We start from the raw sequence: 22,923 nt of genomic DNA on the forward strand, positions 1-22,923 counted from the left end.
AGTTTTGAAGCTGCCAATGGGGTGTGGGTAGATGTGATTTATGGAACTTTACATTCATGACTGTCAGCACTCTGGCTCAGTCCTCATGACTACATCAGGATAGTGGTTAACAAGTGCTGAAGTAAGACAATGTCTGAGTCATTTTAACTCTGAAGTAATGTGCTACTTTTGCTGGTCAGAAATTGGAAAAAGCAGCAGTATTCTTCTTTCCCCTTTCACCAGTCTATTTAAGAGTTGATTTATGGGAAATGTGGAGAAACATTTTATGGCCAACCAGAGAGTGTGCTTGGCATTTACCCAACTTCTTGCCACACACGATCACTGCAGAACTGTGTTCACAATCTTAATCTGCATACTCAAAATGAAAACCTAGGGAAATTTAGACTTTTTTTAAACCACAGGTGACAATCGCATGAAAAATAGCACCCAAAGATTAATCTCTTGCTTATTTCTCATGTCATATTTAGTGTATCAAATGAAAATACCAAGCATGTGCCTGCTGTACAGGCCTGTATTACTTTTTTTTAGTCTTTAATCCTTGATTTAGAAGGAAAGGAGGTATAGGAAAAGAAGGATGGTAATGGCCTATAATTACCTCTTTCTAGAAATAAATTTCTGGCCCTTCCAGTCTTCTAAAGTGTAGTTGTGTACTGTTACTGAACATAAAGTAAGGTGTTTTAAATATCTCAAAGTGCAGAGATCCTATAACATTGCATTAAACTGAACTTCATTTTTTTATTCAGATTTAGAAACTAAAATTGTGAAGAACCTGCATCATTTGGTTAGGTTCAAAGGTCTATCAGTAGCTTCTCCCAAAAATACTTGAAATAGCCTCTCTGTACACCTTAGATTTATTATGAAATTCTGTATCTTCTGTTTACAATAGAGCCTCTCTGACTTATACAAAAAGTATTCTCGCTGCCACAGTAGATTTACTAGTAAATCATGAAGTAGTATAATTAATTAAAAGAATGTTGCAAAGTGTATTTTGTTCATTTGACAACTGTTCAATTTTAAACCTGCAAAAAACTGTAACTAACGTGTCTGTCACTTAAATACTGTTCTTTTGTATTTCTAACAAGCTGCTTTCATAATGCATTATTACTTGGGTTGTGGTATATTTAAATGTGAGCCTGCTTAGCGTAATGAGTTAATTTTTAATTCTCTGCTAGGGAGAATTAAAATATTTGACAATTTATTCAAATTTAATTAACTCCTCATGATAGTTACTAGCTGACCATATTTCTTTACAATTCTGAATCATAAAGAACAACTTACACGTAGAAATGGTTTTCCTGATAGGTTTTGCAAAGTTAAAAATGTGTTATGTGAAGACTGCGTGGCTCAAAGATATAGTAATAATGTTTAAACACAAAGGGTCACAGTGAGCCCTGGTGTAAATGCATGCAACTCCATTAGTCGGTGTGTGCCTGTTTACAGCATGACAGAACTTGGACCTAAGTGACTGGTTTGAACTTACTTAGGTTGGTAGTAATGACGATGTACCTTCTAACAATTTTTTTGTAACTTGTAGATTAATTGGTCGTGGCAGTCCTGTTCCAGATGTTGCTAATTGTCTTCTTTTAGCCTTTCTACTGTAACTACCAGAGACTAAGTGGACATGGAGACTTTTTATTACAGAATGTTGGAGTTAATTTATTTATGTATGGTATTACTATGATACTCATTTAACCAGAAATTTCTTTATTAAATCCAGAGGCCTAATGGTCTTTGTACAATTGCTCTAAATAATAAGTAGTCTACTGTATCTGAACAATAACATTTGATCAAAATATGTACAGGGTAAATTCAGGAGTGCTTAGATCCATATTGGTTGGCTCCAACTTCAGGCAGGTATTAGCAGTGAACCATCTAAGAGCTTGTCTTTTTATACCCTTTAACAAACCAGTGATGTCATTGCCTGTTGCCAACTTAGCTAAAAACGGGTTTGGGTCATTACTGGTTCAACACACACAATTCTTTCTTGTTTTTAACGATCTCTGATAACTGAGGCATTTTCTTCTCATCGTTTACCTTTCTGGTCTAGTTGTTTGCTGAAGGCGTTTTAAATTCCACTGATCTGGAGGTGAATTGAATTACTGTCTTCTCCCCTTCACACGCCTCACTCCCACCAGTCAGTAGAACTAGAAAAAGAAGTTTCAAATGATGTTTGCTTCAACATTTGTAGTTTTTTTTTTTTTTAATGAACTCTGACTTTTTGCTTCTCAATTTCAGAACTCTTCAATGATAAGAGCAATACTCATGAATTTGTAAACCTAGTGAAAGAACTAGCCTTACCAGGAGAACTGACACAAAGCAGAAGTTATGACTTTGAGTTTATGCAAGTTGAGAAGCCATACGAATCCTACATTGGTGCCAATGTCAGATTGAGGTATGAAAATATGCATTTAAATGGGCAGATCCTATGAAATTTGATACTAGAATCAGATATCCTGTTAGGTTATATGTAAAACAGGCTGAGTGTGCATTCAACAAAATAGTAATTTTGTCAAGTCTGTTTCCCATTAAATTGTAAACATAAAATTAACACTGTATTGCAGAACTAAAATTTGTATCTTTCTCCAAAACTCTGTACATGGAATTTAAGGATATTACTGTGCTCACACTCACAATGGCACTCTTTTCTAGATGGACAGTGAGACTCCCACCTAGAAAATGGGTTGGTATTTCATTCATTTCACCTGTTTGTGAAGGCCAGCCCTTCTGTAAGATGACATTTTCTCAAGTGCTGACTTTGATTCTAGTAGAACACAGGAAGTGATATGCTTTTTCAGAGGACTTAAGGGGATAATTCTGGTAGCTGGCTCTTATCTCTTTGGAAGCATCAGGATCACATGGAGGTTTATCCCAAAGACCACTCAAGACATGTGCTGGTCTCCCAAGTCTCTGATACCAAAGCTTCCTGTGAATTCAAAAATATCTTCAGTTTTGTCATATAAACCCAGTTCTCTGTTGTAGGGGCTGTCAAGATGCTGTATGTCCCCTTTTTAAAATTGAAAGTTAACTTATGAATAAAATACACTTTCCTCAAGCACAGTGTTTTGATTATTTCGTGTTAACAAAGAGCATAAGGTAAGAAAATAACATTTGACATGCTACTTTGAAGAACACCAAGATAGATAGTAGACTTGATGTCCATGAAGAAATCTTGTATTTGAGAACAAGGAGGATTTTTGTTTATGGCACTCTGATTCTTGATATGTATCAACTAAGGGTGGTGATTAATCGCAGTTAACTCATTCAATTAACTGCAATTAAAAAATTAATCACTATTAATTACACTGATAAATAATAGATTACCAATTGAATTTTTATTAAATATTTTTGAATGTTTTTCTACATTTTTCAAATATATTGATTTCTATTACAACTCAACACAAAGTGTACAGTACTGACTTAGTAGTTTTTATTACAAATATTTACACTGTAAAAAGATAGTATTTTTCAATTCACCTCATACAAGTACTTTAGTGCAATCTCTATTGTGAAAGTGTAATTTACAAATGTAGCTTTTTTTTTTGTTTTTGAGTGCAGTTATGTAACAATGTAAAACTTTAGAGCCTACAAGTCCACTCAGTCCTACTTCTTATTCAGGCAATCACTAAGAGAAACAAGTTTGTTTACATTTACGGGAGATACTACTGCCTGCTTCTTGTTTACAGCGTCACCTGAAAGTGAGAACAGGTGTTCATGTGGCACTCTTTTGTAGCTGGCATTGCAAGGTATTTACATGCCAGATCTGCTAAACATTCGTATGCCCCTTCATGCTTCAGCCACCATTCCCAAGGACATGCTTCCATGCTGCTGCTGATTGTTTAAAAAAAATAGTGTGTTAATTAGACTTGTGACTGAACTCCTTGGGGGAGAATTGTATGACTTCTGTTCTGTTTCACCCGCATTCTGCCATATATTTCATGTTATAGCAGTCTCGGATGATGACCCAGCACATGGTGTTTGATTTACGAACACTGTCACTGCAGATTTAACAAAATGCAAAGAAGGTATCAATGTGAGATTTCTAAAAATAGCTATGGCGCTCGACCCAAGGTTTCAGTTTTTGGAAGGCACTTCAGATTTTTCGAAGGACGAGGAGTGGAGCATGCTTTCAGAAGTCGTTTTAAAAGAGCAACGTTTTGATGTGGAAACTACAGAACCCAAGCCACCAAAAAAAGAAAATCAACCTTCTGCTGGTGGCATCTGACTCAGATGATGGAAATGAACATGCATCGGTCCGCTCTGCTTAGGTTTGTTATCGAGCAGAACCCGTTATCAGCATGTCCTCTGGAATGGTGGTTGAAGCATTAAAGGACATATGAGTCTTTAGTGCATCTTGCACATAAATATCTTGCAATGCCAGTTACAACAGTGTTGTGCAAACACCTGTTTTCACTTTCAGGTGACGCTGTAAACAAGAAGTGGGCAGCATTATCTCCTGCAAATGTAACCAAACTCATTTGTCTGAGTGGCTGAAGTAGGACTGAGTGGTCTTGTAGGCTCTAAAGTTTTACATTGTTTTATTTTTGAATGCGGTTATTTTCTTGTACATAATTCTACATTTTTAAGTTCAACTTTCATGATAAAGAGATTGCACTATAGTATTTATATTAAGTGAATTGAAATATACTATTTTTTACAGTGAAAATATTTGTAATAAATATAAAGTGAGCATTGTACACTCTGTATTCTGTGTTGAAATTGAAATCGATATATTTGAAAATGTAGAAAACATTCAAAAATATTTAAAAAAAATGGTATTCTGTTCTTGTTTAGCAGTGCGATTAATTGCGATTTTTTTTTTAATCGCTTGACAACTCTAGTATCAGTGTGACTAAAGGAAATGAGACTGGAGGCATGTGTTGCCGAGGCTTTGACTTGACTAGTTAGTAAGTAAAACAATGGATAAAATTCTGTAGAATGTTGGGTTTAAAAAGAAATGTCTAATTACTGAATATAAAATTACCCTCTTGTAGTATTATTTTGGTTTTTAGTTATTTAATTAGTGTTATCTTGGCAACTTTATCCATAAAAACAATATAATCTGCATAACTGAGTCTCGTTAACTTTACTGTTTACTTCGTAGGTATTTTCTTAAAGTGACAATAGTAAGACGACTGTCAGATTTGGTAAAAGAATATGATCTTATTGTTCACCAGCTTGCGACATACCCAGATGTTAACAACTCTATTAAAATGGAAGTAGGCATTGAAGACTGCCTGCATATAGAATTTGAATATAACAAGTCGAAGTAAGTATGACTCAAAACCTACACAAATAGAAGGACTCAGACTGATCAAGAAGAGAGAAACCTTTGATGTAATATAGATGACTTAAAAATGAGTTTATCGTAATGATTCTTGCATTATGAGCTTTTTTTTTTAAAGATCCTAGAGGCTTGAAAACGAAATGATTGATCATAAAGGCAAAGATTTAATTTTCAGAGTAGTTGCCAAGTGCCATTTTCAGTGCTTAACGTTCAGTCTCCTGCAGACTTGCTAGTGACTTTTTGATTTAGCTCCTGCAATCATACTATTTGGATGACTGTAGTGCATTCTCAGTTGGAATCTGTAATGGTAGGGATGTTCTAGCCTCACTTGAGTGGTTGGGAAACCCACCTTAGCAGAAAAGGCACTGTTCAGTTCAGTTTCAGCAATAAAAATGATGTACCTGTATATATTTTTTTTCTTAAACTCTAGCTAAAATCATGTGTATTAGGTAAGCCTTTAACTGAAAGCCATGTTTGTTCTCCTAAAGGTATCACTTAAAGGATGTGATTGTTGGAAAAATTTATTTCCTCTTAGTAAGAATAAAAATTCAGCACATGGAGTTGCAGCTGATCAAAAAGGAGATCACTGGAATTGGTAAGATGAGCAAAAAAGGAAGAATTCAAATATGAGCTAGTAATCTGTGTATCATAGAGTTGATGCAAACCTAATAGTAAGAAGTTAGTCAAAGATATATTTTGGTTCATCAGACATTTTAATGGGGTTTCTGTTCATCTGGGGTTCAGAATCAAATTTGATATCTAATATAAAAGTAGCTAGATCTTGTAGTAGACCTCTACTTCATACTTTAGGATTCAAAGCTTGCTTTTGGGTTGGAGAGCTCATCCTAGATCACTTTAAATTTACAGGCTATTTACAGAACGCTTGATACTCAAACTAAAAATATGCATGAGTTGTTTGGTTATTCACTTCAGTCTAGTATCTGAAATTAGTGGACTTTTATTTTTAAACAGTTGAGGAGGGTGGTCATGTTCTTTGAATAGCAGATAATTGTGAAGACAGAGTAAAGATTTCAAAAATGCTTAAGTCCCATTAACTTCATTAGGGTTCACTAGTAACTCTTGAAAATGGGACTTACAAGCCTACATTACTTAGACATTTTTGAAAATGTTATCCATCATCTACATCCCCCCCCCCCTTATTAAAGGAGATATATATGGAAAACATTGTCTTAAAAGAACTAGAAGGCTTTATATAAAAACAAAGGAAGACCTAACTTTACAACTATCAGTGTTAGGTTTGGTCTTTCTTGTTTTTTGCTGAACGATGATTTGGAGGTCTGGGATGTTTGAATGCTCATACTTCAACTGAGGAGGTAGTGATGCTGCATCTTTAACAGACATCCTATATTTGAGTGTCCATTAGTCATTGGAATTAAATAAGTGTTATTAAAAGCAAACTAAAAACAGTTTTTGTGATGCCAGAATTTTACAAGCTCTTCAGTCACCTTACAGTTTTCCAGGGTAGACAAGACATGAATTTGTAACATGGAAAAGAAGCAGAAAAGTTTTTCCTTAAAACTTAAGCTGCTTTAATACATCAGAGAGGGTGCAAATCATTTCTTTTCCTTTACAAGTCAATCTTTACACCTTTAAGCGCCACACTTTCGCTAAACACCTCATGATTCATGGGCTTGTTACAGAGCTACTCGATCCCTCAAATAAACAAGTAGATTACTGTTGATAGTACTATGTCCATTTCACAAAATCAGCATACAACTTAGTACAATAAGTTTTAACTCAAAGGCGGTTTGAAGCAGGAGTAGGTGGATGATTGCAGATAAAGCTTCCAAAGCGTTTACCCATACTATATGTAGCTCTACCTACCGTAGTATTTTTTGTCACTTATGAATATAAACACTGTTGGAAGTTGAGTTTTTTTTCTTAATATACACAATCTTTCTTAGAAGACATACAAAGGGAAACCAAAGGGTTTATGTCAATTAAAGTGAAAACACTGTTCTTGGGCAGGAATTGCCATAAGACTATTGTTTGGAGTCCTGTAGTTTCACTGAAAAAGCATATCAAGTAAATGTTCCAAAGTGTCTCTCATCAACACCTTGCACTTTTGTTTTTGGTTTTTTTAAACCAGGGCCCAGTACCACAACAGAGACGGAAACCATTGCTAAGTATGAAATAATGGATGGTGCACCAGTCAAAGGTAAATAATTGCACTTGAACTTTAGAGAGCATTCTAGTGTAAAAATTATAACTGTTTTTTAAGACTAGTTTGCTTCTATATAGATAGGAATTGGTTGTCTTGAAAAACCCCACTAATTTTTCTTTGTACCACTTTTACAACCCAAGTAAGTAAGGTAGAATGCCCAAAGCTGGAAGTGGCAATAGTGATTACTTAACCTAGAGATAGGGTTCTAATTATGAAATTTGTTTGAAGTTGAATCCTTTACTAATCCTAGTCACCCCCACCAATACCTGTGATCTGATTTGGGATTCCAGTTCAAGCCCATCTCTACTACATTAATAGCTCACTATATAGGAGGAAGTGAAGAATGTTTTTCCTAAAAAGTGGGATGACAGTCCTTCTTTTCTCTCATTTTGCTGCCATGTGTTCCCCTTCTTTACTAGTGTTTTTAAGTACTTCCATCTCTGATCTCTACCATATTTGCCTCTTTGGAAGCAGACTCTTCAGCAAGCTTCTGAGCACAAGCCATCTGGTGCCTACTGTCAGGACATGCAGCTGCTCTAAGGCAGCAGTTCTCAACCAGGGGTACACAGAGGTCTTCCGGGGGGTACATCAACTCACCTAGATATTAGCCTAGTTTTACAACAGGCTACATAATAAGCAGAAGTGAAGTCAGTATAAACTAAAATTTCATACAATGACTTGTTTATACTGCTCTATATACTGTGTACTGAAATGTAAGTACTATATTTATATTCCAGTTGACTTGTTTTATAAGATGAGAAAGTAAAAATGAGAAAGTAAGCAATTTTTCAGTATTACGGTGCTGTGACAATTTTTTTGTATTTTAATGTCTGATTTTGTAAATAGTCTTTTAGTTGAGGTGAAACTTGGGGTACGCAAGACAAATCAGACATGCAGTAGTCTGGAAAGGTTGAGAACCACTGCTCTAAGGGATCATGGATAGCAACTGTGCTGTGAATATTTGGGTGCCTCTAAATTACAATAACTCACTAGGTGGAAAAGATATTCTTCTTTAGGCCTGGTCTAAACATGAAAGTTACACCAATTTAGGTAATGGTGTAGTTTAACTAAAATAAGTTTAAAAGTTGGTGCAGCTTTGTTGGGCAAACTAAAATAAGTCAGGTTAAACAGACTTGGACACACTTATCTGTTGAAAACTGGTAGCCCCTAAAGGGCAAGCTATGCTGATATATCTGTTTTTAAAACTGGTTAGAAGTGTGCCCACATAGGGATTTAACTAAACTGGTGCAAGTTTGCTTGTGTAGTCTAGCCCCTAGAAAGTTCCTTTCCCCTTCTGAGCTATTGTAGCAAATACCTTGAAGGCACTCCAAGACTTGGTTCACCCCATCAGTGGGACAGATTCTGGAACAATTAGCAGTCCTAAAGGAAGAGGCTGGCTGCTAATGACTCTCAAGCTTGCTTCCAGAGGAGAGTTTAGGGACGGATGTGGTAAATAAAGGTAGAGGAAAAGCAGGATAACAAGACTTAAAGCTCCTTAAGAAAAAGCAGTGGGAGAAAGAGAAGGAAGTAGGCAGGGAGGGTTCTGGTTTGTGGTGGGGAGGAGGTACAGGTATGCAAGCTTCCAGTCACACTTGAATGGTGACGGAACTCCCTTGAGCAACTACTTTAGTATCCTGAGACAAGACTGAACAGCAAGATTAAATCACCCTTTCTGGTGACAGAGCTATCTGAAGGTTGTGTTGCAAAAACTCCAACTAGAATTTGGATCCTGTAGATCCAAATCAGTCTGATTTGGGCATGGCTGAAGAACAGTGACTGATCAATAGTGGTCTGATCTGGTTTTGAGTGAAAATAGTGTTCTTATTGACTTTGAGCTAGTATTAGCATTTTCTACAATAGCTCTGACAACAAGTTTTAGATTATTTTAGTAATTTAGCGATGAGAGGTCCCAGGAAAGGGTTATCCTAGGTGACCGTTCATATTTGGCATTGACTTCTTATTTAATTATAGAATTGGCCTTCAAGGTCTTGGTCCTTTAAAGCCCTGAATGGTCTGGAACCCGGGTAGGTGAAATAGCCTCTCACCTATGCCATCTTCTGGCACATCATTGACTTAAAGGCTCTTGTAAACTACAGGACCTGTGTTGGGTTTCCCAGATGAGGGCCTGTGCCTTTAGAATCTGAAGGGTGCTTGGGTAGAAGACTTATCCATTTTGTGGAATGTATTTTAACTATAGTTCTCTCAGATGAAACTAACTCTAACTTTTCTTTCCTCTTCAAGGAGAATCAATTCCTATAAGACTTTTCTTAGCAGGCTATGATCCAACTCCTACAATGAGGGATGTGAACAAAAAATTTTCAGTGAGATATTTTTTGAATCTAGTGCTTGTGGATGAAGAAGACAGACGGTACTTCAAACAACAGGTATGGTGTTGTACAGGCTGGAGCCTTGTGGCAGGATGGCTTTTGTTGTGAACAGTGGGTTTTTTGTTTTTAATTTTTCATATTTGGAAACCGAACAAGTAAATTCTATGCTACAAATAGAAATGTGAAAGACTTATTTTTCTCCCATTTGCTGTATTGAATAGCAAGTGCACAAAACTTAATTTGCAAGTGAGGAGGAAGAAGGGGATGATCAACACTATTTTAGCAAAGATGAGGTATTAGTGTGGTATAAAATGCAAGAAAGGAGTGATTGATGCCCCAGGAAACTTAAAATCTAAAGAGCCAGACAAAACAATACTAATAGAAATTGCTGTGTCTAAAAAGGAAATTATTGGAGCGTTTTTTTTTTTGTTTTTTTTTTTTAATTTTATTTTATTTTATGTGAGTGGGTTAATGCAGGATGAAGAAACAGAAGGAATTTGATTTGGTTCCTGGCATAAGAGAGTACAAATGTAAAGGATCTAAAGGGCAGGGTGGATACTTTGTTACCATAAGAGGAAATATGGATAGGAACAAAACTGAAAACATGTAAACAGGGCCTTAAAGTATGAATAAGAAGCTTGAATTTAATGCAGAAAGTAAGAGGAAGCTGGGTGGATTAGAAGAAGGGAATGACCTGATTCAGATTTTGGGCAAGAAATATTATTTATCTTTCTTTTGTTTGACAGCACAGAACGGGAGCAAAGTGAGCATTGGAGTAGCCAGAGAGGCAGTGACTAACTAGGAGAGAGCACAAGACACATGGATATACAATTTTAATTTATAAACTGAATTGCTCATGTTCTCAAATCTATCTGTACCTGACTTATAGAAATATAGCTTATTATAGAACTGAAATAGTCATGCAAAGTATTTTGAAAACCTTGCATCAATAGAAACTTATGATTAATTTTGACGTTATAGGGTTAATAGTTGACCAGACATAACACTATACTAAATGAGCATTTGCTTCCCCTAAATAGGAAATAATTCTTTGGAGAAAAGCTCCTGAGAAACTGAGGAAACCACGAACAAATTTTCACCAGCGGTTTGAATCTCCAGAACCACAAGCATCTGCTGAGCAACCTGAAATGTGAACTAGTATAGGAGGTGAAAAAACTATTGTGACACTTCAGGAGGTTAAAGATGGCAGCAGCCTGTAGGAAAAGAGAAGACAAAAACTCACATTACAACTGTCTTCCTTCGTCTTACAGTGTTGCATTTACCATATTACTAAAACATTCGTCAAGTAAACATTCAAGTGTGTGTATATACATTTAAAATAAAGTGCTTTCTCAAACACTGGAACTTTCTTAAGCTACTATTTTATACTGCACATTTTACTTTTATTTGATAATGTTATGCACTTGATATGCATAAAACTTAAATCTAGTTATATATTTCCATGCATGTAGGCTTGTATATTTATTTTTTTGCTAATCACCTATAATATGTAGATTAAAGCATTTCTCCCCCTTCATGTCATTTATCGCATGCATACCTCCAGTGCTGCTTATCTGCACTGGTTTTGAAACCAACAGATAAGTATACTATACACTAAAAATCAGGGTTTATGGTGGATCTTTTTGTCTTAAGAATAATTAAGTCTCATTCTAGACGTGTAAGCATATTTAACACTTTATAAACCACATACATATACATACCACAAACTTGCTGTACCTGTTTGGAGTCTTCTAAGACCATACCATGGTTCTCAGAGGGTTTGAATCTTGTATTTTTCACAAGAATATTCACAAACAAATTTGTTCCCAAGATGATCCTTTTAGATGTGTGGTGGCTCTTTACAATTCACTCTAACCATATTTGTTTTTACTTAAGTCTAATGTTTTCTAGTAACTGTAGAACTCGCACTTCTCCCACCCATTGCTGTTTTACTTTAACTGAGATGATTCACGGGGATGGAAATGTTTTAACATAGCTGACTCTATAATGATTAAACTGAGACCTAGTGTTTGTTCTTGAAATCAACTTTTTACATGCACAATATTTCCTCATCTCCTCTTGGATTCACAAACCTACTCTCCTCTTTATAGCTTGCTCCCTTGCCATCCTGGGGGAGGAGGAAAAATGACAGCCTCTCAGAAGAACATACTTATTCTTGTCCATCTAGGCCTATAATTGGGTGGGAGACAAACTTTTTTTTTTAAAAAAATATTTTTTAAACTAGTTGAGTTTGAAAAGTGTTGAGAAATTTGTCTCGGAAAACAGAATACTTTTGTCTTACTCCTCTCTTGTGTGAGTTTAGAGTCTTTGAACAAATTACTTAAACAAGTTAGCCTCCATTTGTTCACAATTAATCATGTAGTCTGTCATCAGACATATGTGTGGATTGGACACAAAATGAACTGTGCTGTGTGAAAGGCTACTTGCGCTTGTATTTCACTTGGACTATAAACAAGACACTCTCTTTCTAAACTTCAGTGCAGGCGTCCTTGGTTTACCTTACTTTGAGTAAGCAAAATAATTGAATTAAACTTCTGTAAAATGTTTTACTACTACGGCACTTTGATAAAGCAGACAAAGATTCTATGTACTATATACTGGGGTATTTCTCTTAAATGTGGATATCTGAGTGCAAATTTAACTCCCTCATGTAAGTGCCTGTTCAGAATTTTTTTAAAAAATATGCCAAATATTTTCATGATCACTTGCATGTTGTAATCTGGAAACTATTCCAAGAGACTTTGAAAACAGATTGTATTTAACCAGCCTCAGATTGTGCAACCATGTATAATAAACAAGAAATGCACTGAGCCTCTATTTGAGTTATTAAAATAGCTGTATTCTCACTAAAACATGTGGATTGTCTTTAATTGGAATGTACATTGTACTGAAAATAACATTTGCAATGGATATGAATGAATTTTGAGGATGGAAAAACCTGGGTTAATAGATATCTTAGGAAATTTGTATAGTATATAGAATCTTAAGTAATTATAGTTAATAGTCTCAATTCATCCCATGTCGGTGAGAAAATCCACCCCCACCTGAGACTTATTCAGAGTCACTTACGAAATGAGCCAGTAGGCTTAAGTTCACTTCATAGTGTGTTTACTTTTGGCAGGCTTTTCAGAGAAGCCAAGGATTGTGACAGTTTCGTCAGCATGATTGGTCTCTTCGGGGCGAGAATAGTTTCTCAGCCTGGTTTTGGACATACTTTGGGGCAATATGTGAAAGCTCACACAGCTGATGTACTGGTTCCAATTTTTATTGAGACTTCAGGTTTTTGGGTGGATGGGTTTTTTTTCTTAATACATCCAAACAATTGGTTACATTGAGTTAAGCGTATGTGACATATACTCTTCCTATGTCAGTCAGAAATTCTGTGCATGCATAAGTCAAATAGCTGAATGAAGATGTCAAACTTTTTTTTTTTTTTTAGTTCTTAGGCTTAAGGAATAAATGAAGTTCAAAATTAAGAAAATTGATTAAAGATTTAAACATTTAAAGTTGAAGACTTAGTTTATTAAATTAGCTCAAGACTGGTCTAGAAGCATGAAGTTATCTTATGTTCCAGGGTGCTAGAGCCCTGTGTTAAAATCAAAGCTAGATCAGACTATATTCCCAATGTTTACTGTCCCAAGTCTTGTCTTGGGTCATAAAATCTTTTTGGCGCAAGGGCCCTGTCTTTAGATTTGCATGGCATTTGACAAATGAGTGCTGTATAAACTAGCATAACAGAACCATCTAGTTACTCTTAATGATTGCTTTGCTTTTTCAGGGTTAAAAATCTGAACAGAACTCAGTAACCATATCCTTCTTAACCTTGTACCTAGTACGATTTATAAATATCACTGATGTATCCTGTCTTCTGTGCCTTTCTTAAGCTGGAAACCCCTATCTTTTCTTCTAAATAATTCAAAGCCCAACTTATTACTTAACATGCCGTCTTTATACATCAGCAGTTTCATTTATTATATTTCTAACCTCTCAACAAAAATTGTTCAATTTAGTAGAGCCTTGATCTTCCACACACTCTTGCTAAATACTAATTTCTCTGAAGTATACTAGATACCATTCAAAAGAGAACATACAATATTTTCTTCCTAGAATAAGTAGCAACTTTTTAACTAAATTAATTTATTTGTTGCCTAATCATCAGGACAGGACCTCCTGCCCCCAGTTGCCCACCATAGATATCTAGCTGCATACAGGTAGGCTTTGTTAGAATAAAGTGGTATGTAAGAAAGGTATGTCTTTATCAAACAAGGTTCAAGGGGTGTCTTTGTAGCAATGTATTCTAGGAAAGTGGAATGGAACAGATACAAGTGCTCGTACGCAGAGACTTGCTGGAGTGCTGTAATTACAAGATTATGCTACCTGGGGGGGCTGTTACCAAGACACTGACTAATAGGAGTGCGAGACTTATCTGGTTTCTAAATATTGCTTTCTTTAAAATCTTGGACTTAAGTTACCCCAATAACTGGTTTATCAGCTGATCTTGGAAAGTAAAGGAATTAAATCTTAGAGGATGGGAGGGGTAAAGTTTATTTGGTTAAAGTACTTGCATATAGGCTATGCATATGCCTGTTGCCAAAAAGTGCTGCTAGCTTGCTGAGTTGGGCAAAGCCTAGTGACTATGAGGAGTAGCAGGAACCATATAGGGAATGGGGGGGGGGAAACAGGTTACAGCCGTCATCTGCCTCTGACAAACGGACAATATTCTGAACAAACCTTATTAGAATTAAACTTTACTGAATTGTTAGACCTTGTTGCATGAGAGTTAATATCTTTGAGGTACTTGTATTAAAAATGCAATTATGTACATGTGAAAATAACACAAGAATGGCCATTTTGGGTAAGACCAACTGTTCATCTAGCTCAATATCCTGTCTTCTACTAGTGGCCTACGTCAAGTGCTTCCAAGGGAACGAACAGAACAAGGCAATTATCAAGTGGTCCATTCCCTGTTCTCTGGTCCCAGCATTGGGCAAAGGCTTAAGGCCATCCAGAGGATGGGGTTGCATCCCTAACCATATTGGCTAATAGCCATTGGTGCACCTATCCTCCAGGAACGTATCTAATTATTTTTTGAACGCTGTTATGCTTTTGGCCTTCACAACATCCCCTGGCAATGAATTCCACAGGTTGACTGTGCATGGTGTGAAGAAGTACTTCCTTTTTGTTTGTTTTAAACCAGCTGCTTATTTATTTCATTGGATGACCCCCTAATTTTTATGTGAAAGGGTAAATACTTTTTCTGCACATGCTTCATGAGTTTGTCAAGCTGTGAGTTTCACTGAAGTCATGGATTCCATGACTTGCTGTGACCTCCGCGACTTATACTGGGGCTGGTGCAGCTGGCTCCGGTGCTGCTCAAGCAGCTAAGATAGCCCCGGGCCAGTTGCACTGGCTGCTGCTTGGGTGGGGGGCTCAGAGCTGGGGGTTGGGGCACAGGAGGGGCAATGCTTACCGGGGGGGGGGCTCCCCAGAAGCTACAACATGTCCCTCCCTCAGCTCCATGCGCTGCCTCCGTTGGCAGTGAGCGGAGCTAGGAGCCAAGGGAGGGATGTGTGTCCACTTCCCAGGAATCTGCCAAACCCCCTACCCCCAGCACCAGCTTGGGACCCAGGCTGCACTCATGGTGCTCTCCGGCTGCCCCCGAGTGCACACGGCTCCGCCCCTCCAGCACTTGCACCCTTCCCATACGCATCTGCAGCACCCCCCAGGCTGCCCCCCCAGCACTCGTTTCCCCCAAGCTGCCTCTCCAGCATCCCCCATGCACCTGTAGTGCACCTGTGGCACCCCTGGGTTGCTGCCCACCCCCAGCATTCACAGCACCCCCTGAGCTACACTCTCTCCCCAGCACCCACGGCACTCCTAGTATTTAGTCAGGGATATAGTACAAGACATGGACAGGTCCGGGGCCGTGAATTTGTTTACTACCCATGACCGTGACTTTTACTAAAAATACCTGTGACTAAAATGTAGCCTTGTTCATGATTATATAGAATGCTATAATTTCTTCCTTAATTGTCTCTTTTCTAAGGTGAACAGTCTTTTTAATCTTTCCTCATATGGAAGCTGTTCCATATCCTTAATCATTGTTGTTGTCCTCCTTTTCCAATATATCTTTTATTGAGATGGGATGACTAGACCTGCATGCAATATTCAAGATGTGGGTATACTATGGATTTATATAGTGATATTCTATTTACTGTCCTAGCATCTATCCCCTTCCTAATGATTCCTAACATTGTTAGCTATTTTTTGACTGCCATTGCACATTGAGTGGATGTTTTCAGAGAACAGTCCACAGTGACTCCAATATCTCTTTCTTGAGTGGTAAGAGCTAATTTAGATGCCATCATTTTGTATGTGTAATTGGGATTGTTTTCCAAAATGTACTACTTTTCATTTATCAACAGTGAATTTCATCTGCCATCTTGTTGCCTAGTTCAGCCAGTTTTGTGAAATGTTTTTTTAATTCTTCACAATCTGCTTTGGACTCAACTATCTTAAATAATTTTGTATCACCTGCAAACTTTGCCACCTCATTGTTTACTCCTTTTTCCAGATAATTTATATGTTGAACAGCACTGGTCCCAGAACAAATCCCTGGGGGAACATTCCTATTTACCTCTCTGCCTTCTGAAAACTGACCATTTTTTCCTTCCTTTGTTTCCTGTGTTTTTTTTTTTTTTTTAAACCAGTTACTGATCCATGAGAGGACCTACCATCATGTCCCATGATTCTTTACTTTATTTAAGAGCCTTTGGTGAGGAAGCCTTGTCAAAGGCTTTCTGAAAATCCAAGTACACTATATCTTACTGGATCACCCTTGTCCACATGTTTGTTGATCCCATCAAAGAATACTAATCGATCGGTGAGGCATGATTTCCCTTTACAGAAGCCATGTTGACTCCTCCCCAACAAATCATGTTCACATATGTATCTGTAATTTCATTCTTTACTATACAGTAGAACCTCAGAGTTATGAACATCTTAGGAATGGAAGTTCATAATTGAAATGTTCGTAACTCAAAACAAAATGTTATGACTTTCAAAAGTTTACAACTGAATATTGATGTAATACAGCTTTGAAACTTTACTATGCAGAAGAAAAATGCCTTTTTTAGTAATTTGTTTAACACAGTACTGTACTAGATTTGCCTCCCTCCCGCCCCCAATCGCTGCTGCTGCCTGATTGTGTACTTCTGATTCCAAATGAGGTGTGTGGTTGACTGGTCTGGTCATAGCTCTGAGGTTCTACTGTAGTTGAAATTTACCTGGAACTCGCGTTAGGCTTACTGGCCTGTACTTGCCAGGCTTGCCCCTGGAGCCTTTTTAAAAAATTTGGCATCACAGTAGCTATTCTCCAGTCATCTGGTACAAAAGCTGATTTAAGTGATAGGTTACATACTGCAGTTCTGCAATTTCATATAGGAGTTCCTTCAGAACTCCTCGATGAATACCATCTGGTCCTGGTAACTTATTACTGTTAAATTTATTAATTTGTTTCCAAACCTCTTCTACTGCCATCTCAATCTGGGATGGTTCCTCACATTTGTCAACTAATATACCTAATAGAGAGAGGTGGTGCTAATGATTTTCTTTCATTATTGGCCTCTGAAGCCACCCCCCATGCAGAGATATGCTATTTCAAAGTGGATTCTCCAGAGACCCACAGACAAAAAAGCCTTTTGGAGAAAAGCCTGGGGTTTAAACTGACTCCTTCCTAATCCATCAAATGGATAGGCCCCAATCCTCAGGGGAGGAGTGGAAGGATCTGGCCTACTGAGGCCCCACAAAACTGGTTATTCTAAGCTGAAGCTTTGATGAACTTGTTAGCACAAAACAACAAAAAAACCACCTCTAGGTGGGATGATGCATGCAAGTTTTTATTGCTTTTAATACATTTCCTCTATAAGGCTTTTTACCTTAAGAATAAAGTAGGCATGCTTAGAAAGAATTGTGTATCAATAGCAATATCTCTGTTATTAGTCTCTGAAGAGAAAGCAAGCAGGTCCCCCTAGGCAGACTGTCTTTGCTGGGAAATACAGAATGAAGACTGGAACTGTGCAGCCTGGGACTATCCCAGTCAGAAAGGAGAGAATGCCAGAGAAAATTCTAACCAGAAAGGCAACAGCTGGGGAGCTGGAAGCCTGAGCATAGGTGTCCTTGCTAGAACACTGGGGAAATACAGGTGCAGTTGCCCTAAAGTGGGGCACTGCCAATAAACCTGCAATCCTTGTACCTATAACATAACCTAAATTTTAAAGGCTTATATTGGAATTATTGTGTGTGCAAAGTATTACTATGATGCTAATTTAACCAGAAATTCCTTTATTAAATCCAAAGGCCAACTGGTGTTCATACAATTGCTCTACACACGCTTAAAAAGCCTAAGAAATTTACTACATCTAAACTGTAACAAAACATTTAGAAGCATTTGATCCAAGATACTTACAAATGGGCTAAACCAGAAGTGCTTAGACCTATATTAGTCAGCTCTAACTTGGTCAGCAGGTATTAGCAATATACCCTTTAACAAATGTGTGATGTCATTGCTAATTATTGACTTCAGCTAAAAACCAATCTAAGACAGTTCACCCTTATTTCCAGTCTTAATCCAGTTAAAATTTACAACCTCCTTTCTCCCCAAGACCTTTCTTTTCCTCCTTCTTGCTGACCAACAGTTTTTCTGTTGCACCTGGGTTCACATAGGTTTACTGTTAAGATAATACTGGTATGTGGGGTGAGAAGATCCATGTTGGCTCCTTTTAAGAGATTTTTTTTTACGTATTTAAAACCAGTCACCCCCTATCGCTTAGAAGCCTTTTTTTCTTATTAAAGACACTTTATTATTTTTTTTAATCAACTATCCTCCCATCTCTATTCCATCTGGATTTATAACTTATTTTCAAAGCCTTCTTTCTAATTACTAGTTGGGGTGTTTCTTTACAACACATATTCCTTAACCAGCTTAAGAACTAATTTTTTTTAATTTCATATTTATTCTACAGCTTGTATCTGTTAACAGCTAGTCTCAACTGCTCTTACATGTCAAAAATATGAATTAACAATACAAGAAGCCTTGATACTTTCATGTGTTAGTATATTCAGTCTGCCCCTTGGAACAGCTGTGTGGTGAGCTGTCAGCTGAAATTGCTTCCATGTAGTAGATGCAAGCTTAAAACAAACAAAACAAAACAAAAAAACTATAAACATTCAATAAAGTTCAGTTGAAGCCCAACAGATTAGCAGTACAGCCTAAATCATATCCTAACCCGATCCTTTGTCCTTGAATATTTTGCTGACCATGCTCCATTCTTACTCTGACTTATGTGAAATATTAAAATATGTATTCTAGAATCTCATAGAAACTTCACACTATCTGTATTTATAATTCCCCTCTAATTTATCATCCACATGCCTGCATTTGATTAATTACTGGGATATAAGGCCTAGTTTTCATTAGCACTTTTTACTTGATAATCTTAATGTTGTACAATGTTGATTACAGCTGCATATACAAAAAATGCTTTAGTATTTGAGATTTTAAAACTCCTATAATTTGGGTGTAATCCATTTATTTATAACAAAACCCGTAAAAGAGATACGGATTTTACTATTGTTGGCCTTCAAGCTCAAAGCTTTTCCAAGTGGATCACAGATACTGCATTTTTGCAAATGGTTAAGAAAGTTGTGTGAAATCTGACTGGAGGAGAAAACAAGGCTATAAAATTGGCATCCTTTGGACAGGAACGTTTTGTCTTTCACCTAGGGAGGAGTTTCAAAAGGTTGCCTCTGTTTTTTTTACACAGTGAGTGAGTGGTGTTTAAATGGAGTTATTTTCTGCAGGAAAGGCTGTTTATTAGTAACAGTCCAGGCTGAAATATAGCCAGCAGCTGGCATAACTAAACATTTTTGTGGCCACAAAATGCATTTATTGTGGCTCAGGCTTATGTTTTTCATTAATGAAAAGCCTGAGTTGCTGAGATGCAAGTCAAGGTGAGAAGAAACACCCAGCTTGGGATATATGTGGCACAGGGTGGATATAGGGTTGCCAGCTCTGTTTGGCTCTATTCCAGAAGGTTTCATCACATGATGTAATGGCAGTAATGACTGACTTCTGTAGTCTAAAACTCATTCACTGCAGAGCCATCATTTTGCCTTCAGTGGAAATAAGGAGCATCGTATGAATCAATTTCACATTTTAAACATATTGCATAAAAAAAAAAATTACAAAATCTCCAGTTGTAATGTGAATCTTATTTTTAAATAGCAAGATTAGGTTTAGGTTACTTTGCTTATTAATGCATGCTTAAATGTTTGTGTGTATATGTGCGTTAGTTAATTCCATTATTTAAAAATACAGAAAATAAAATACTGTATCATTAGAAAATTAGATACAGCAAAAATTAATTGATTTGACTTAAAATCAAATATTATTGTATTTACATTACAGAAGTTGGGTTTCCTGTAGCAGAGTGCCTTTGCTCAGAGTTTTTCTTCTTAAATCTGTACTTCAGCTGGCTTTTTGCTGCTTTGAGCAACTCTGGGGACTTTTTGACATATTCATAAAAGTCAGCGCACGACATACTATAATTCAGTTGCACCTGTAACTCTGCTTTCACAACATTTTCACTCAGTCTGTTTCTTTCTTTGCTCCAAAGCTGAGTCATTAAGCTGAAGACCCTTTCACAGTACGCATTTGAGACTGGAATTGAAAGTGTGAAAGATACAAGTTTAAACATTTGGCTGTTTCCACTTTCTGGAATTTGTTTGAAAACTTCTACCCATCGTTGATCTATTTTTTGCTCCTTCGAAATGATTTCTCTTCTTATTTGCTGTAAAACGCAGTAATCATCAAACAGCTTGTCAAAATCAATCTCAATGCGAAGAACTTCAGCCAACTTCTCAAGATCAGACCATTTTACTTCATTGTCCAGTGAGAGAACCGACATTTGTTTGAAAACAGATGTCTTGAAATCATACCATTTCTCAAGGTATGCAATGCATCTTGAAAACGCCTTATCCACTTCTTCCTTAAATTTCCTCTTATTAGATGGAGAGACATTGCACAAAATAGCCTGAACTGATCTTCCATAAAAGTTGTCCTCTTTCCTTCTCTTTAGTTTAGAATGAAGACTTTCCATGACACAATCTAATTCTGTACAGTTGGCATTATTGCATTCTAGCTTTTTGAGTGCTTCATAAAATACTCCCATCAGGTTATGCAGAAAGTAAACATAACAAAGAGGGAGAGACTCCTGCTCATCCTCGCTGAATGCTTCCCATATAATCTTGACACATTCTTCTTCCCCCTCTGATATGAAATATGCCTTTAACGCAGGCCAGCATTGTAGGACTTGTTCTATTGCAGGCAGAAGGGACAGCCACCTAGTTGGTACATGGTGCAGAATTTCCTTATACTCAATTTCGACGAATTCAAAAAATGACCTGAGAGATTCTGACTTTTTAGCAGAGGAAGAGAACTCGCTATATACTTTCAGGACAAGACTTTCAACGTCAAAACTCAAAGCTTTCATGCCATTTTTAATACAGTTATGAATTACATGACATTTGCATCCAACCTCAATAATTCTGTCATTCAATTGTTTAAGCTTCTGATAAACTGACCTATGTTTCTCAAAATTAACAGATGCATTATCAGCTACATAAGATGATACGCAGTTTATACTAAGGCCATTTTCTTCTATAATATTTGAAATGCGTGCAGCAATGGCCTCACTTGTCTCGTCATTATCATGGTAAAAATCAAGCAAGCCATGTTTAATCCCTTCTGTCTTGGAAAAATAACGAACAGTTATTGGGAAAAACTTCCTATTTCCCTTATTAGAGGCGTCCGATCCAACTGAAAAAAACCCTGCTAATTCAAGATCATTAAGCAAAAGTTCTTGCGATTTTGGTGCCAAAACATTCTCAGTAATACTAGTTGCTTTTGTCCGTCCACAAGACATTTTTCTTGCAATTTCTGAATCAGGTAGAAACCTTGGAAGCATATTGTTACCACACTGACTAGCATAACTTAAATGATGAACCACACCATGGTAAATTTCTCCGATTTCTGCTGCTGTCACTAGATTTACTTGAGGTGCGTCCTTTTTTGTAAAAAAGGATGCAATCTGAGGTGTTTGTTTCTGATTTTTCAGAGCTTCCTTGTGTTTTGTACATTCTGCATGGATGTTAACAGCTCGTCTCCCTTCATATTTAATGGAAAATGTTTGACGACACAAAATGCATTCTGCTGTAAATTCATCGACTTTGCGAAGCCAGTTTTTATAGTCTGGGTCTTTACACCAGTTGTCATTGTAACAACAATAGTATTTTTTCTTTTTTACGATACCTTCAGAGCTGCTATGTTTCGAGGAGCTCTCACCCTCATCCATTTCTGTTCTCTTTATCTGAAAGTGCGAGGCAGTGGAGCGTAGACTAAAGAGACCAGACAATGCAAACGTGCCTGCGTGCATATATCAGTTACGGTGCACAGACTTTACGTCATGACAAAACACAATCACACAAGATGAAGAAATGCACGCACAGTGCACCTGTTGGGCAGAAAAATGCACATTACCATGGCATTTAAAACCCCGGCGGGCCTACTGTATAAATCGGATTCACCATTCACTATTCATTTTCCGAGTGCCCTAGGAGTTCTGGCCCCGGTTTCTCAGCAGTCTCCTGGAGATTTAGATTTAGTGCCTGGAGACTCACAGGCACTCCGGAGCGGCTCCTGGCCCCTCCTCCCCAGCCCGTAGCTACCAGGCATCTCACGAGCCAGCACGGCAGTTACGGGGGTCCAGGCCGCCCCTGCTTGGGCGCGCTCCCCCTGCCCGCAAGTCTGGCCCCGCTGCCGCTGGGGCTCGCTGTTGACACCCAGGCAAGTCCCCGCCCTGGGCCCTTCCACCCTAAGCTCGTCATTGCTAATCGCCGGCGGCAGCCGGTGCTGCCCGTCCCAGTGTGAGTGACCACGGAGGGTGCCGGGCCGGGTATCGGCGGAAGGGGCGCCGCCGGGTTCAGCATGTCCTCTCCCTGCGGATGCACGGCAAGCCTGGCGGGGCTGCTGCCGGCTTTGGTAACAT

At 37.7% G+C, this 22,923-nt stretch overlaps 2 protein-coding genes across 3 annotated transcripts in view; one reads left to right on the top strand and one right to left on the bottom strand.

The window, feature by feature from the left end:
• VPS26A (VPS26 retromer complex component A) overlaps positions 1–12,628 on the top strand; it is a 31,893-nt gene extending 19,265 nt beyond the window's left edge. For both annotated transcript variants that reach the window (XM_054036222.1, XM_054036223.1), the window contains exons 4-9: positions 2,236–2,392; positions 5,102–5,266; positions 5,773–5,879; positions 7,395–7,463; positions 9,711–9,853; positions 10,837–12,628. In XM_054036222.1, the coding sequence (XP_053892197.1) occupies positions 2,236–2,392; positions 5,102–5,266; positions 5,773–5,879; positions 7,395–7,463; positions 9,711–9,853; positions 10,837–10,950 (755 nt within the window). In that variant the 3' untranslated portion in view covers positions 10,951–12,628. The remainder of the gene's footprint in view (positions 1–2,235; positions 2,393–5,101; positions 5,267–5,772; positions 5,880–7,394; positions 7,464–9,710; positions 9,854–10,836) is intronic.
• Positions 8–22,726, bottom strand: LOC128841305 (uncharacterized). Its single transcript, XM_054036221.1, has 2 exons — positions 20,279–22,726; positions 8–2,144 (listed from the first exon to the last, which is right to left on the bottom strand). Exons 1-2 carry the CDS (start codon positions 22,309–22,311, stop codon positions 2,123–2,125), a joined length of 2,055 nt encoding a protein of 684 aa, XP_053892196.1. The 5' UTR covers positions 22,312–22,726; the 3' UTR covers positions 8–2,122.
• Positions 22,727–22,923: the final 197 nt, after the last annotated feature.

Source organism: Malaclemys terrapin, chromosome 7 (assembly GCF_027887155.1).
Source record: "Malaclemys terrapin pileata isolate rMalTer1 chromosome 7, rMalTer1.hap1, whole genome shotgun sequence".
Taxonomy (NCBI): domain Eukaryota; kingdom Metazoa; phylum Chordata; order Testudines; family Emydidae; genus Malaclemys; species Malaclemys terrapin.